The 13016-nt window shown below is 38.5% G+C and overlaps 1 protein-coding gene across 1 annotated transcript in view; it reads left to right on the top strand.

Annotated features, from left to right (window-relative positions):
- LOC135481375 (ankyrin repeat and protein kinase domain-containing protein 1-like) overlaps positions 1-13016 on the top strand; it is a 46169-nt gene that overhangs the window by 18929 nt on the left and 14224 nt on the right. Inside the window, exons 4-5 of the mRNA XM_064761206.1 lie at positions 1978-2076; positions 7434-7532. Coding sequence (XP_064617276.1) covers positions 1978-2076; positions 7434-7532 — 198 coding nt within the window. The remainder of the gene's footprint in view (positions 1-1977; positions 2077-7433; positions 7533-13016) is intronic.

Genomic DNA, 13016 nt, shown 5'->3' with positions numbered 1-13016 from the left:
CAGGAAAACGGCAAATTGTATCTGCACGTCCAAGATATAACTCGTAAAAATAAAAAAGTAAGTTTTATGACAGGGGCTAAAATAACATTAAGTAGATAATAAATGACTACGCATTATTTTAGTACAATCCGTGTGACTCTAGAACGCGCTTGCGTTAATTTTGATAATAGCAGTGTTAATCTTGTACAGAGTCCGGAACATGTTCAGAGTTGAGCAACCCTAATTTGTACTCGAGGTCTACGTCGGACGTCGAACAGTGCCGTTATAAAGGTCTTCGGTTGGGAGCAGCTTTATGTCCGCCGGCAGAGACACAAATTATGGAAATTTTATAAAATTGTAAATGGTCTCTGTCCACCATATCTCTCTGAGATATCCTTAAATGGAAATACTGAATTTGAAGAAGGATATACTTAGGAATAGAAGTAAAAGTAGGATCAGGATGGGACTGGGCGCTCTTCACGTTGATCCAGTTAGGGTATAATACCTGACCTGTTTTGTAACCATTGTCTATCAGCAATAAAAACCCATAAACACATGAGTTCGCCTTCCCCAGCAAGCACATGTTCACAAACATTCCAAACATCTTGTGCCCAAGAGTTTATTTTTCTTTTCTTTTAAACTGAAAATTCCTCTCCTATACACCTATCTTATGTTCTCTTGTTTGGGTCTCATGCAATGTATCTCCCAGATAACATCAAATGACTTAAAATTGTCCATAAATTTCTCCGAACCATAAAAAGATTCAGCCAGTGTTAGTAGTTTGTTTACTGATTTATGTATATTTAACTAGCAGATATATATATGTGTGTGTTTTTGTATAAATATATATCATGCATCATATATGCACGTGCATCGTCCCTTAGTAAAGATCTACCTTACCGTTTTGCTTCTTTGACCTGTAACTTTTGTAGCTGAGGAGGACCTATAGTGGCCTTTGGTTGTGGGCATTCCTCTTTTATCAAATATAAAGGGTTAAATTAATAGTTCTATCTGATTAGGTTTTGAACGCTGACTCCGAAAATGTAATTTTAGCAAAACCGGTAGAGGTAAGCTCAAAATCCGAAATAAGTATATCTGCAGCCGATAAAACGCAATCTTAAGGCCTACTATTATCCCTAGACAAGAAGACAAATTTTACATAACAAAAAGTGACATCAGCAAACCGGAAGTAGTTGATGCCAAAAAGTCCCAATTTATACAGTTTACAAAACTGAAAAACTTCAACAACTAAAAACGCTCAACAAAAATTCGTTAAACTTAGGTATATGTTGCATATTTAGCGGAATTTTGGCGAATTAAAATTTGGTTACCTCGTGTCACCTGAACTGGTGTTCTTATTGGGTTGAAGTAAAACAATTTGACAGTCATTTCCTTCAAAACCCCATGTCAGATCAACGTGAAATTTAACACACATAATAAGCGTTCTCTGGACAATATCTGGAAAGAAAAAGAATGCAGTGTGTACGCAAATTAGGTTTTAAGTGATACAGCGGAAGTCATGTCATTTGAAAACGAAAACGTTGAGTTTGAACATTCTTAACATGTTACCTGACGTGATTTGACGTCTTGATTGCGAATCCGCACTTATTTTTATCTAGCGAAGTATTCTTGTGTCGCAAATTGCGATCAAATCATGAAAAAAATGCAGCTTTTCCCATATTTCCACAGCAGGAGAGAGAAAACTATCATAGCTGCAAAGCTGATAATTGCTTTGTAATAAGGCCTTTATAAGTACTGTATGCAGGCAGAACATCGTTGAGCTTTGTTAAAAAATACATGACATGCACACACAGTAAAGTAAGAGCACTGACAACACCGACTATCAGAAGGTAAAAGAAAGTCTCCTATAAAACAGTACAGTTGTATTTATTAGTAATTTTCGTTCACTACCTCTAGTATGTACCATTTTACGGATTACAACTCGACCGTACTTTTGGACATGTTTAAAGGAGTTTTTGCCATTGTATTATATAACAGGATGGGGTTACACCTTTATACGTGGCAGCATCACGCGGTAAAGTGGACGTTGTCCGTATCCTTGTCGAGCATGGTGCTAATGTCAACGTACAGAATAAGGTAAGTTGTTTTCCTTTATCTTAAAGGATTATTGTCCAGATTTGTCAGTTACTCATAATTGGCTGTCCGTGTATGTACCGTTGAAATGAGTTAAAAAAGGGTACATTGATCTGAGTACTATGGCACTTAAGATCACTGGATATTTAGCCTGGTTTTATTGACTTTTTTAGGCAAAACTTGGTGAAAAATAGGATTTCTAATTTCTCCACAAATCATTTGAAATTCTGCATACTGTCGTTAAAACAGGTCATCGTTGAACCATGAAAATTTCAGACGATTTGATACTCAAGAAAGCGTAGAAATACAGAAAAAGGTTCTGTATCAATCGAAAGCAGCCTTATCTGCTCATGCCATTTTACAGTTGAAAGCCACGAGAGGCTCAATACAACTGATCTCGAAAGATTTGTTTACTATGGTAACAAATCTCAATACACTAACGCCGATATGACATTGTACTCGACTATGTAGGAATTGGCTATTCGGAATGCCGGCAATAACATGCAGTTGTCATTGCATATACATGTTGGTATAAATTTCGATTCCCTCGGCGAATAGAATGATTTCCATTGTGAATAGTATATAAATATTATATTTTGATATTAGCACATGAAATGTAGGGTGTAGCGAGGTTAAAGCTATAGTTTACCAGTCATTAAAGCAAGAGCGATGGGAAATGCCCGGACAAATATCAATTTCAGCATCTGAAAACTCAGAATCTAAATTTTGGCCAGGTGTGCCATTGTCATAAATCTTAACTTCAACATCGACCACTATGGTTTAAAATTTATACGACAGCCTGGATAGCTGGAATCCATATCACCCACTGATTGGCACCGGACGGTCGGTTGATGATTGACTAAAGCAGTAAATCCATTGTTTTTGGTGGATTTAAATTCATCATTACGTTTCTCAACATCCTTCCAGATAATATACTACTTTAAGTATGTTATAATCTTTATAAGAAATCTGCACAATAATCTTTCTCCATACAACTTGTATCAAAATGTCTTTTTCCGCACCAGACGCACTGAAGAATTGTTAATACCACTGTTAAAAGAAAAGTGCAGAAACAACCTTAAACATATTGTCAATTTTGACCCCAAAATTTAATGTATAGATGTTGCCAACCCTAAAAGTAAGCGTCACATAACCTTCCTCATCACGGGGTCCAACTCCCCGCGCCTCCCTGTGCCGTTTCCTTTTCCTGTTCGGACTGCCCCCATTAGAGGGCAAAAAAAAGCACTAAAGCAGGACAGAAATAAAGACAACACTTTAAAACAAAAGTTGAACACCAAGAAACGAAAATCCAAGAGTATCCAAAAGAGGTGCGAGCGCCTCAAAGTAAAAGTTTCAAAATCGTCATCCCTAAAAGGTCCTTCTACAGCCCAAGCCCGAGCTAACGCCGAAGTCCAAGACAGAGCGAGATCTAAGAAAGAAGGTTCCTGTGATGAGGCGTCTGCATCTTGGAAACAGCGTGCATGCGGAATGCCCTCATCTAACAAAGAACCCATCCCAGCAAAAGCAGGCTATCATCAACCGGGTCATCAGTGGGAAAATCATCAAGAAATACCGATTTGCCTTCAGCCTTAATATAGCAGCGGAGACATGTCATCGACGGTGTGGTAATATAACATCAAACACGCTTGCTTCTTTAAAACGTACCCGACGAGATCCCATAAAAATTCAGCCAGCGGATCAGGTCAACACATTTCTAGAGCTCGATGATGTCAGCGGAATTATGCCAGGAGAGAAAGATTTTACAAAGATGGAGGGCGAAAAGAATCAAGTGCGGATAATGAATGATTATCTCCACAATTTGCACGAAAAACTCCTCATGGGAAATCCAAACATCAGGCGGATATCTTTCTCTCTCCTCTGCAAACTCCGGCCTGCATATATCTATTTCAGCTCACTTTTGTCCAAAAACAAATGCTTTTGTACGAATCACCAGAACATGGCGTTGAAGCTGAAATGCCTGATCTCTCGGGGAATAAAAATATCCCCAAACCCTGAAGTTGTGAGCAGAGCTGTGTCCAAAAAAGATAGAATACGAGGAATGGAGGTCTTTAGACTTTGAGGGCAAGAAGAAAATGTGAATCGTTAAAATCTTTGATAGGGGAGAAACATTTAAAACAAAGATGGTGGACAACTATCAGGCATTTTTGGATCAATTTTCCCGGGTATGAACCCAGTACAAGGCTCTCCATGACCTGAAACAGAATTTGCCAACCGACCATGTCATTGTTCAATTCCATGTCAATGGATTCTGCAGAAAACTTCCTCTGCCAAACAATGAATGAAATACAGTCAGCATATTGCAACGCCACCGCTGCAACATTTCACTCGGTGGTCATATACCATAAAACTGAAAGTGGAGTCCTTGCGCATACCAATTTTGCCTTCGTGTCGGACGTCAATCATCACAATTCCGTTTCTGTGCACGCAATACTGAAAGCTCTCATTCCACAGATCTGAGCAATCCTGCCAGGGGTAAAGTTATATGCTGGACAGAAAGGCCGTCATCTCCGTACAAAACCGTTTTACTTTCCAACTTATTGCCAGGCACGTGGAGGAATTCGGACCTCCGACTCCCTGAAACTATTTCAAAGCGGGGCACGGTAAGGGGCCGTGTGATGGCATTCGTGCTACCTGTAAACGAATGGCCATTCAGGGCGTTAAGCAATGAAAGGCGACCATTCAAGACGGATATGACTTTTATAATTTGGCGTCCCAGATGAGAGGTGAATGCAGTATCACTTTTATTCTCGGACTGAGTACGATGCGACTTCTGAAGCTCAGATAATCTACACGCAAAACCAGTACCCGGTACGCTCAAGCTCCACGCCGTCCAGTCTACTGACGACGGTGTGATACATGTCATCCAAGCCATCATCGGACGCCGCAATCACCATAGGTTCTGAAGAGACAGTTGGAGCAGATTCGAATCAAGCTAACGAGAGAATAGTCAGCCGCCGCTGTACAGACTGAGAGTTCTGTTCAATTCATCCCTCTGGAAAATCAGATAATTGTGGCAGTTTACGACAACGATTGCTACATCGGGAAAGTGAAAGATGTCGATTTGAAAGACTCTGATGTGTTGGTGAATTTCATCTCCAAACATAACAAGTTTTGCAAAATACACATGCGGTGGCCTACCCGAGCCGATGAAATCTGGATTCCATTTGAAGACCTACTGCTGACTGTACACATTATCCTCCGAAGATCTTGAGTCGTTAACTAAGGCAGCACAGGTGAAAGGACTTCCGATCTGAAGAACATGGCTTGTTTACAACAGATACGTTCCCATAAAACATGATAATGTTTTACTTGAATAATTCGATGATTGCCAGTTGGCATTTGGACATTTGTAGTTAAATGGGCTTTTATTGTCTTTTCTTCCCAGCAGGAAGAGATAAGATGCTTTTTCTTTTCATGTGACACTTTTAAACAGATACGTTACGATTCGACCGGTTTGTTGTGTCAGATGTGTTTGTAGCTGTGTTACATGATTGGTCAGCGAAACTCCGGGGTCATATTTGAAGATACCTCGGCTATGTGCGACATATCGTTTTGTTTGTGGAGTTCACCAGGAAACGTAAAAAAAATCTCATTGATGTGTGTCGGAAATTAAGGAAATACGTACAAAAAATGTATCTTTCTACCAATGTGCATGTGACGGGTGCATGTCAGAAACTCTAACTAAACATGTGTTTTCCTCTTCCGAATTAAAGTTGTGTGGCATATCATTAAAGTTTTACTTCTACTTACAGGTCAGAAGATGACCGATATTAAACACCCTAACGAATGGACATTTAACGAACGCTCAAAACAAGTTCTGTGATTTGCATACTGTGCTTATCTGTAAAGCGTATTCACTTTCGCCCAATATAATTAGGCTATCTAAAAATGATCTTAAAAGCAATGATACCGAAGTTTTTTTTGGTACAATTTTCACACTGTAATTTACTCACTTTGCAGAGAATGAACCAGTAGTGGGAAAGCATTCCGCAAGTCACAATGACAATCTCACCAGGTTACCATCTGTTGTCCGTTTCGGTCAGTAATGGAAGTGTATTGCTCAGCCCCGTTTGCTAAGCCATTTTATGCCCCCTTTGAAAAACAGTATTTTTGAGTGTTGTGTTTATATTTTTGTTCAGTATGTATGGAACAATTTCATTCCACAGTAGACGTAGAAATGCTAGCTTAACAAATATCTCCCTGAACATCTATTTGTTAAAGGCTATCGTTGGAACGGTCATTTTGAAGAAATATAGGCATAATGGAAAGTATTGGGCAAACAACAACACAGGGTATATTGCGTGTTCGTTTTGATAAAAGCAGGTCACATAACTGCAGTTGCATAATGTTGTTTTAAAGAAGGAATTGGATGCCACCTTGCATAACAAGAAAATACACACTTGTAATGATTGGCTGAAAATCTCCAGAGCGACCGCAGTTCCAGTGGCTGTCGAATGAGTAGGTTTCTCAACATTTACTTCTGTACAGTAAAGTATCAGCCTTACTGACAGGAAGATGCTTTCTTCCATGGGTGATATTAGATTAGAACATTCACGGACATGTCACTGACCTTTACTCTCGGGAAAATGTGATTTGATAGACTGAAACGAAGGTGACTTTACTTCAGTGAATGAGAGGCCACGGACTTGTCCTGCCACAAGAAGACACACAGTATATGTACACAAACGTGTTCCTCGACTGAAAAATTGTTCAGTACGACATTAAATCCCAAGTGTACATACATAAATGTTATTCTTGCACATACCCTTTCTTCTCTTATGGTTTTTGTTAACATGCTATGTCTGGATTGAATTAGGATTAAAAAGGAAAAGGTCTGGAAGCAACCTGCGAATGGTCCTGGGTGACAGCCCGGTTTCCTCCCACCATAATTATAACCACCGTCGTAAAAGTGAATTATTCTTGAGTACGGCGTAAAACAGCAATCAAAAAAATAAATAAATAAAAATAATAACTTAAGTTCTTACACACACAAACAGTATTCAGCAATATGCTCATGCACTTCTATTATTTCGCTTTTGTCGTTTCATATAGTCAAACAGGATCTCGTCATGTAAGGCTGATTAAAAATGAGCAGGAACATAGCGAAAGATTAGATGCTAAAACCCTTTAGCACAGGTTTAGACTCAGACTGAGTGATCTCGATAAGCGCCGCTATCAGAATTTTTAGCGTTTCAGACAGGCACTCTTGCAGCGCATTCTTAACCAACTGGATCGTGGCTTTATATCAAACTATATGGCTTTACTTTATAAGTATATTCCACATACCTGCCGCATATCGTTGGCTACCACTGATTTCTCGCCTTTATATTATGTAACAGAATGGGGAGACACCTTTACACGTCGCGTCATCACGAGGTCACGTGGACATTGTTCGTATTCTTGCGGAGTGGGATGCTGATGTCAACGTACAGAATAAGGTAAGTCTTTGCATATCCGTAAGAGGATTTAATAAGATTTTCTGGCTGGTGTTGTGCAAGACTTTAGTCGGAAATTAGAGGTGCTGTACAAGTTATCCGGAATGTAAAATCCGTGGTAGATGACCACACCGAAACGGTGAATTTCCATGCACAGAAAATTAAAACTCTGTCTTCCAAAACCATCCCTCGCACGCGAGAAGAAGTATGTGTACAGATTTCAACCCTCGAGGACAAGGTAACTTTGCTTGAAATTCACCATAGAAAAAAAAAGCTTGTTTTGTATGGCATCCCATTTTATAAGGGTCTAAATGTGGAATTAGTGACAAAAATTAGACATTGATGACTTAAAATTGAGTGGGGGGCCTCCGTGGCTCAGTCGGTTAGCGCGCTAGCGCAGCGTAATGACCCAGGAGCCTGTCACCAATGTGGTTGCTCTGAGTTCAAGTCCAGCTCATACTGGCTTCCTCTCCGGCCGAAAGTGGGAGGGTCTGTCAGCTACCTGCGGATGGTCGTGAGTTTCCCCCGGGCTGTGCCCGGTTTCCACCCACCATAATGCTGGCCCCCGTCGTATAAGTAAAATATTCTTGAGTACGGCGTAAAGCACCAATCCAAAAAAAATTGAGTGACTGAAGAAATTGTTGATCGGATGGCTTTTGTTGCATGTTACGAAAAATGGAGCCCCCCCCCCCCCCCCCCACCAACACCCCCACCCTTTCAGCCGTAATAGGTATTACCACCCTGACCTTAGCCAACAAAGATAACATCCTTGCATTGGCATGTAATTTGAAATGAACAAGAAAGTCCGTGAGACCCGATCTCCCAGGGGCTCTAAATATATCACGTGGAAAGATGGCTTCTTAAAGCTCAGAAACATATCCAACTTTCAAACTCCTATCAGGCTACAAGTGACACAACTAGTGTTAGAGACTCGTGTTTCAGCTTCGGACAGCTGGAAGGTTCATTCCACAAGTAAATCGAATTCTAAGCATAACTGAGAGAAGGGTAGAATGGAACCCAATATTACTCGGTCTGTCTTTCAAGCTGTAAATACATTTTGTGATTAGGTGCTGGGACCGGAACGCCCCTAGTGACGTGTGTATAACGCTTTTGATTATAACGTAATGCGGACTGGCTCCATTTCAGTCCGGAAGTTTTGGGAAAAGTTCAGACTACAGCTTGCGACGTCAGTATGGTATTCCTGCCACGTGTAAAATTCATGTTTTATTTCTTTCTCAATTTGCATAACCCTTATGTACTCTTCATGGAATTTACGACGTACACGACACTTGTGTGTTGAGTAAGATTCATGGACGGATCAGTGTTTTTTCAGTAGGCTGAGTACATTATGTATTTCTGTACGTGTTTTTCGTGTCGCCCACCTCAACTCGATATAGGAGAAGAATCTGTCGAATCTACGAGTTCTGTGTGCCTTATCTGTTTATTTCTAGTTCTTTTCCTTTTTGTGGGTGATTTCATAACACATTGAAAAAATCAATCAATCTCTCCAAATCAAGTTCAAGAAGGACTTCATTTTCAAGTGCCATCCATTTTGCGGCCTTTGTGTGGGTCTACGCTTCTTGGAGTGTAAAAGACAGAGCACAGTTTTTCCTAGTAAAACTTGTTTTTCCTAATTTTTGGATTTCTTTAAGGACAATGAGAATGAAGTGAATATAGTGATGAAGTGATTTTAGGCAATACCAATATTGCTATAAAACTTTATATTCTATTATTATTATAATCAACTAAAATTGTGGTTCTATTCATTACACTCTGGTAGATTTAAACTTGCGGATTAAAGATTAGTTTTTATTTGTCCAAATTTAGTTGCAAAATTAGTTTTCAATTATACTACATAAGACAGTTTCTGTACAATTACAGTTTTCAACCTCTAGAATCAATTAAATGGGACATTTACAAAATTAATAAGATCAGTATATTTCAAAGTGATTCCTCTTACTCCATCCATCTATGTAATTCTTGATATTTGTTTCTTTCCTTATTTATTTTTTTCCTAATAAATTGTAAAACGTTGGAACCGGGAGCTTCTCTATTGATGATACCCTATAGGCAACATCTGTTGATAATACCCTTGCCTGATGTTTTACTACCTTTACTTCAAGTAACCCATTGTATTTTAAAATTCAACCATTGTCATCAAAATCTGATATAAGAGAATGTCACCTACCAACAGCTAATATACTAACATATAAATATGTATGTTACATGGGATTCAAAAATTATATTGTAAGCCATTATGGCGAGTGATGCAGTAAGTATTGCCCCAGCAAACCGTCAGGGACTAAATAATAGATCCAAACGGTTGGATGTTTTTTAATATCTAAAGGGAAAAGATTTTTTCAGTTTATTTTCTACAAATCGTCCATTCCAAAAATGAGATAGAAAGACAGATTGCCTCAGAGTGTGGATACAAGGTGTCTTATACTGCCTACAAAAAACACTCCAGACGAGTAGCAGTGCTATTTAGAAATAATTTTAAATCTGAAATTTTAAGAATAAAGAAAGACAGGCAATTTGGGAATTTTATTTTACTCGAAATTAAAAGTAATGAGCATAAAATTATCTTCACACTTGTAACTCTCTATGCTTCAAATTCAGACACTCCTTCCTTTTTTGACAATTTAAAAAACTTTTATATGAATGGGAATCGGAAAATATTATCAACTGTGGAGATTGGAACTTGGTTCAAGATCCGGAAACGGATTGCTTTAACTATAAGAATGTAAATAACCCAAAATCTCGTTCATCGGTTTTAGACCTGAAGGAAGAATTTAACTTGGTAGATACTTGGAGAGATGCCAGTGTAGAGTTGAGAAGATACACCTGGAGACAGCCCTCTCCCATTAAACAGGCGCGTTTAGATTTCTTTTTTATCTGAAGAAATATGCAACATTCTGTTCAAAAGCCTGATATAAATATAAGTTACAAGTCAGATCACTCAGTGATTGCCCGAAAGCTGAAGTTATGCACAGAGGCTGGTGTCGTTTCTGTAGATTTGGAAAGCATGCTAGACGTAGAAAATGTAAGGAAATTGTCAGACAACCAGAAGCTCAGTATGGAAGGGGAACTTACCAGGGAGGAATTAGCAACATTTAAAAAAGTTAAAGGATCACAGAAGTCAAGGCCCTGATGGATTTACAGTTGAATGTTTTTTTTTTTAATTTTTCGAATGATTTACATTTTTACAATCAAGCATATATACATGGAAGACCATCCGAAACACAGCAACAGTGTGCATAATCAACTGTATAAATAGATACATCTTATCAAATTGGTGCTCTATAAGTTTGTTGAATGTGTCTTACAAAAGTGTTACTGCGGTGGTGGCGAATCGTTTAAAACCAGTATTGTCATCTCTAATTAGTGAAAATCAGAAAAGCTTTATGGCTGGACGCTACATAGGTAAAAGCACCCGATTAGTATTAGACATCACCCAACTTGCAGAGGCTAATAATCTCTTTGGAATGTGGGAGGGTCTGCCAGCTACCTGCGGATGGTCGTGAGTTTCCCCCGCGCTGTGCCCGGTTTCCACCCACCATAATGCTGGCCCCCGTCGTATAAGTAAAATATTCTTGAGTACGGCGTAAAACACCAATCAAAAAAAAAACTGAGTGACTGAAGAAATTGTTGATCGGATGGCTTTTGTTGCATGTTACGAAAAATGGAGGCCCCCCCCCCAACACCTCCACTAATAATCACAGAAGTCAAGGCCCTGATGGATTTACAGGCTAATAATCTCCCTGGAATGTTAGTAACAATAGATTTTTAAAAAGATTTAACACATTAGATTGTAATTGTATACTGAAAGTGTTTAGCTTTTTGAATTTTGGGGAGTCCTTTATTCGGTGGGTTAAAATAATATATTCACAGAGTAGATCATGCGTGCTGGTCAATGGATTCTCGACTGGTTTCTTTGATGTAGGACGGGGCTGACGCCAGGGGGATCCCATTTCTCCGTATGTTTTCATCATGTGTGTGGAAATTCTAAGTTACATGGTTCTAGAAAACGATAATATTAAAGGCATAAAATCAAATTTAAATCAATATATATTAAGCCAATACGCTGATGATACAACTATTTTCCTTGACGGTTCAGAAAGAAGTCTTAATTATTGTCTAACAGAACTAGATCACTTAGCAAACTTTTCTGACTTAAAAGTAAATACTTCAAAACCAAGAGTAATCTGGACTTCAGTAATGAAAGGCACTAGTAAAGTACACAACAACAATTCAAAATTAGATTGTCCCAAAAAACTTTCAAGTTATTGGGAATAGAGTTAAGTACTAATTTGGAACAGATGGTGGAAAGATATTACAAGGATCAGTTTAAAAAATAGACCAGATGATGCAATGTTGGGCTAAAAGAGACCTCACTCCTCTGGAGAAAATACATGTCTTAAAATCAATGATGCTGTCACAGCGGAATCATTTGTTCAGCTGTCTAACAAACCAACCCGTGTGGCAAATATGAGAATTCCAAAACAAATGTTTTGCTTTTATTTGGAACAATAAACCTTATAAAATTGCACGTAGTACAATAATGAAAGATACGAAAAATGGTGGCTAGAATGTGCCTACTATTGAAAACCATTATATATTTGCACAAAGCTTTCCTGGGTAAAGAGACTGATATGAGGAACATACAAGTCCGATCTGTTTTACAATGATACAATAGTAAAACAAAATCCTTAGAAAATAGCTTCTTTTGTTTTGGAACAGATTGTTATAGAATAACTTTTGGAAAGAGGTTTTTTTATTCGTGAAGTAAAGTTTAAAAATCACGGAATTGAGAAACATTTCTGCTTGGAGAATGTGTTTTTACAATGATTTGTTTGTTATTGGTAATTAAACGTTTGTTTGTGGCAAATGGCTAGACAAGGAGGTAAAGTATGTCAGTGACCTCTTGAACAGTAACGGGAAATTTCTAAATGCTACAGAATTTAATGAAAATATGATGCAGTACAAACTATTTAGAATATCAAAGTTTTATTTCAGCAATCAAATCTGCTAGTAATACTGTGGATTGGAACAGAATCTCCTCCCCTTTGCCGTTGCCTTTTATACCAACTAAAATAGCTCTGTTTGCTTACCTTTCTAACGGCTGTAAAGTTTAATACCGATACCTTGCTAATTATGGTTTTGTTAACAATAGAGCAAAACCGCAAGTGGGAGGAGGAACTGACTGTTAGTTTATCAAATGAAGCTTGGAGGAACTTCAACAATATGGTTTTTAAATGTACTGGTGTCACATTCTTACGATGGTTTCAATGCAAAGCTGTTAGTAGAGCTCTGATCACGAACATACTGGGAAAGGAGTTAGATCCTGCTGTATCAGACCTCTGTAGTTTTTGTTACTTGGAACGGGGACAATTTACCGTCTATTATGGGACTATAAATATGTTTACAATGTACGGAAAGAATCCCAAGTTAGGTTGAACAAAATTGGTGGTATGCAGGCAATACTAC

The sequence above is a fragment of the Liolophura sinensis genome, unplaced genomic scaffold (genome assembly GCF_032854445.1).
Source record: "Liolophura sinensis isolate JHLJ2023 unplaced genomic scaffold, CUHK_Ljap_v2 scaffold_30, whole genome shotgun sequence".
Taxonomy (NCBI): domain Eukaryota; kingdom Metazoa; phylum Mollusca; class Polyplacophora; order Chitonida; family Chitonidae; genus Liolophura; species Liolophura sinensis.
Note: the sequence above shows the minus strand (reverse complement) of the source record. Positions and strands in the feature narration are given on the sequence as shown.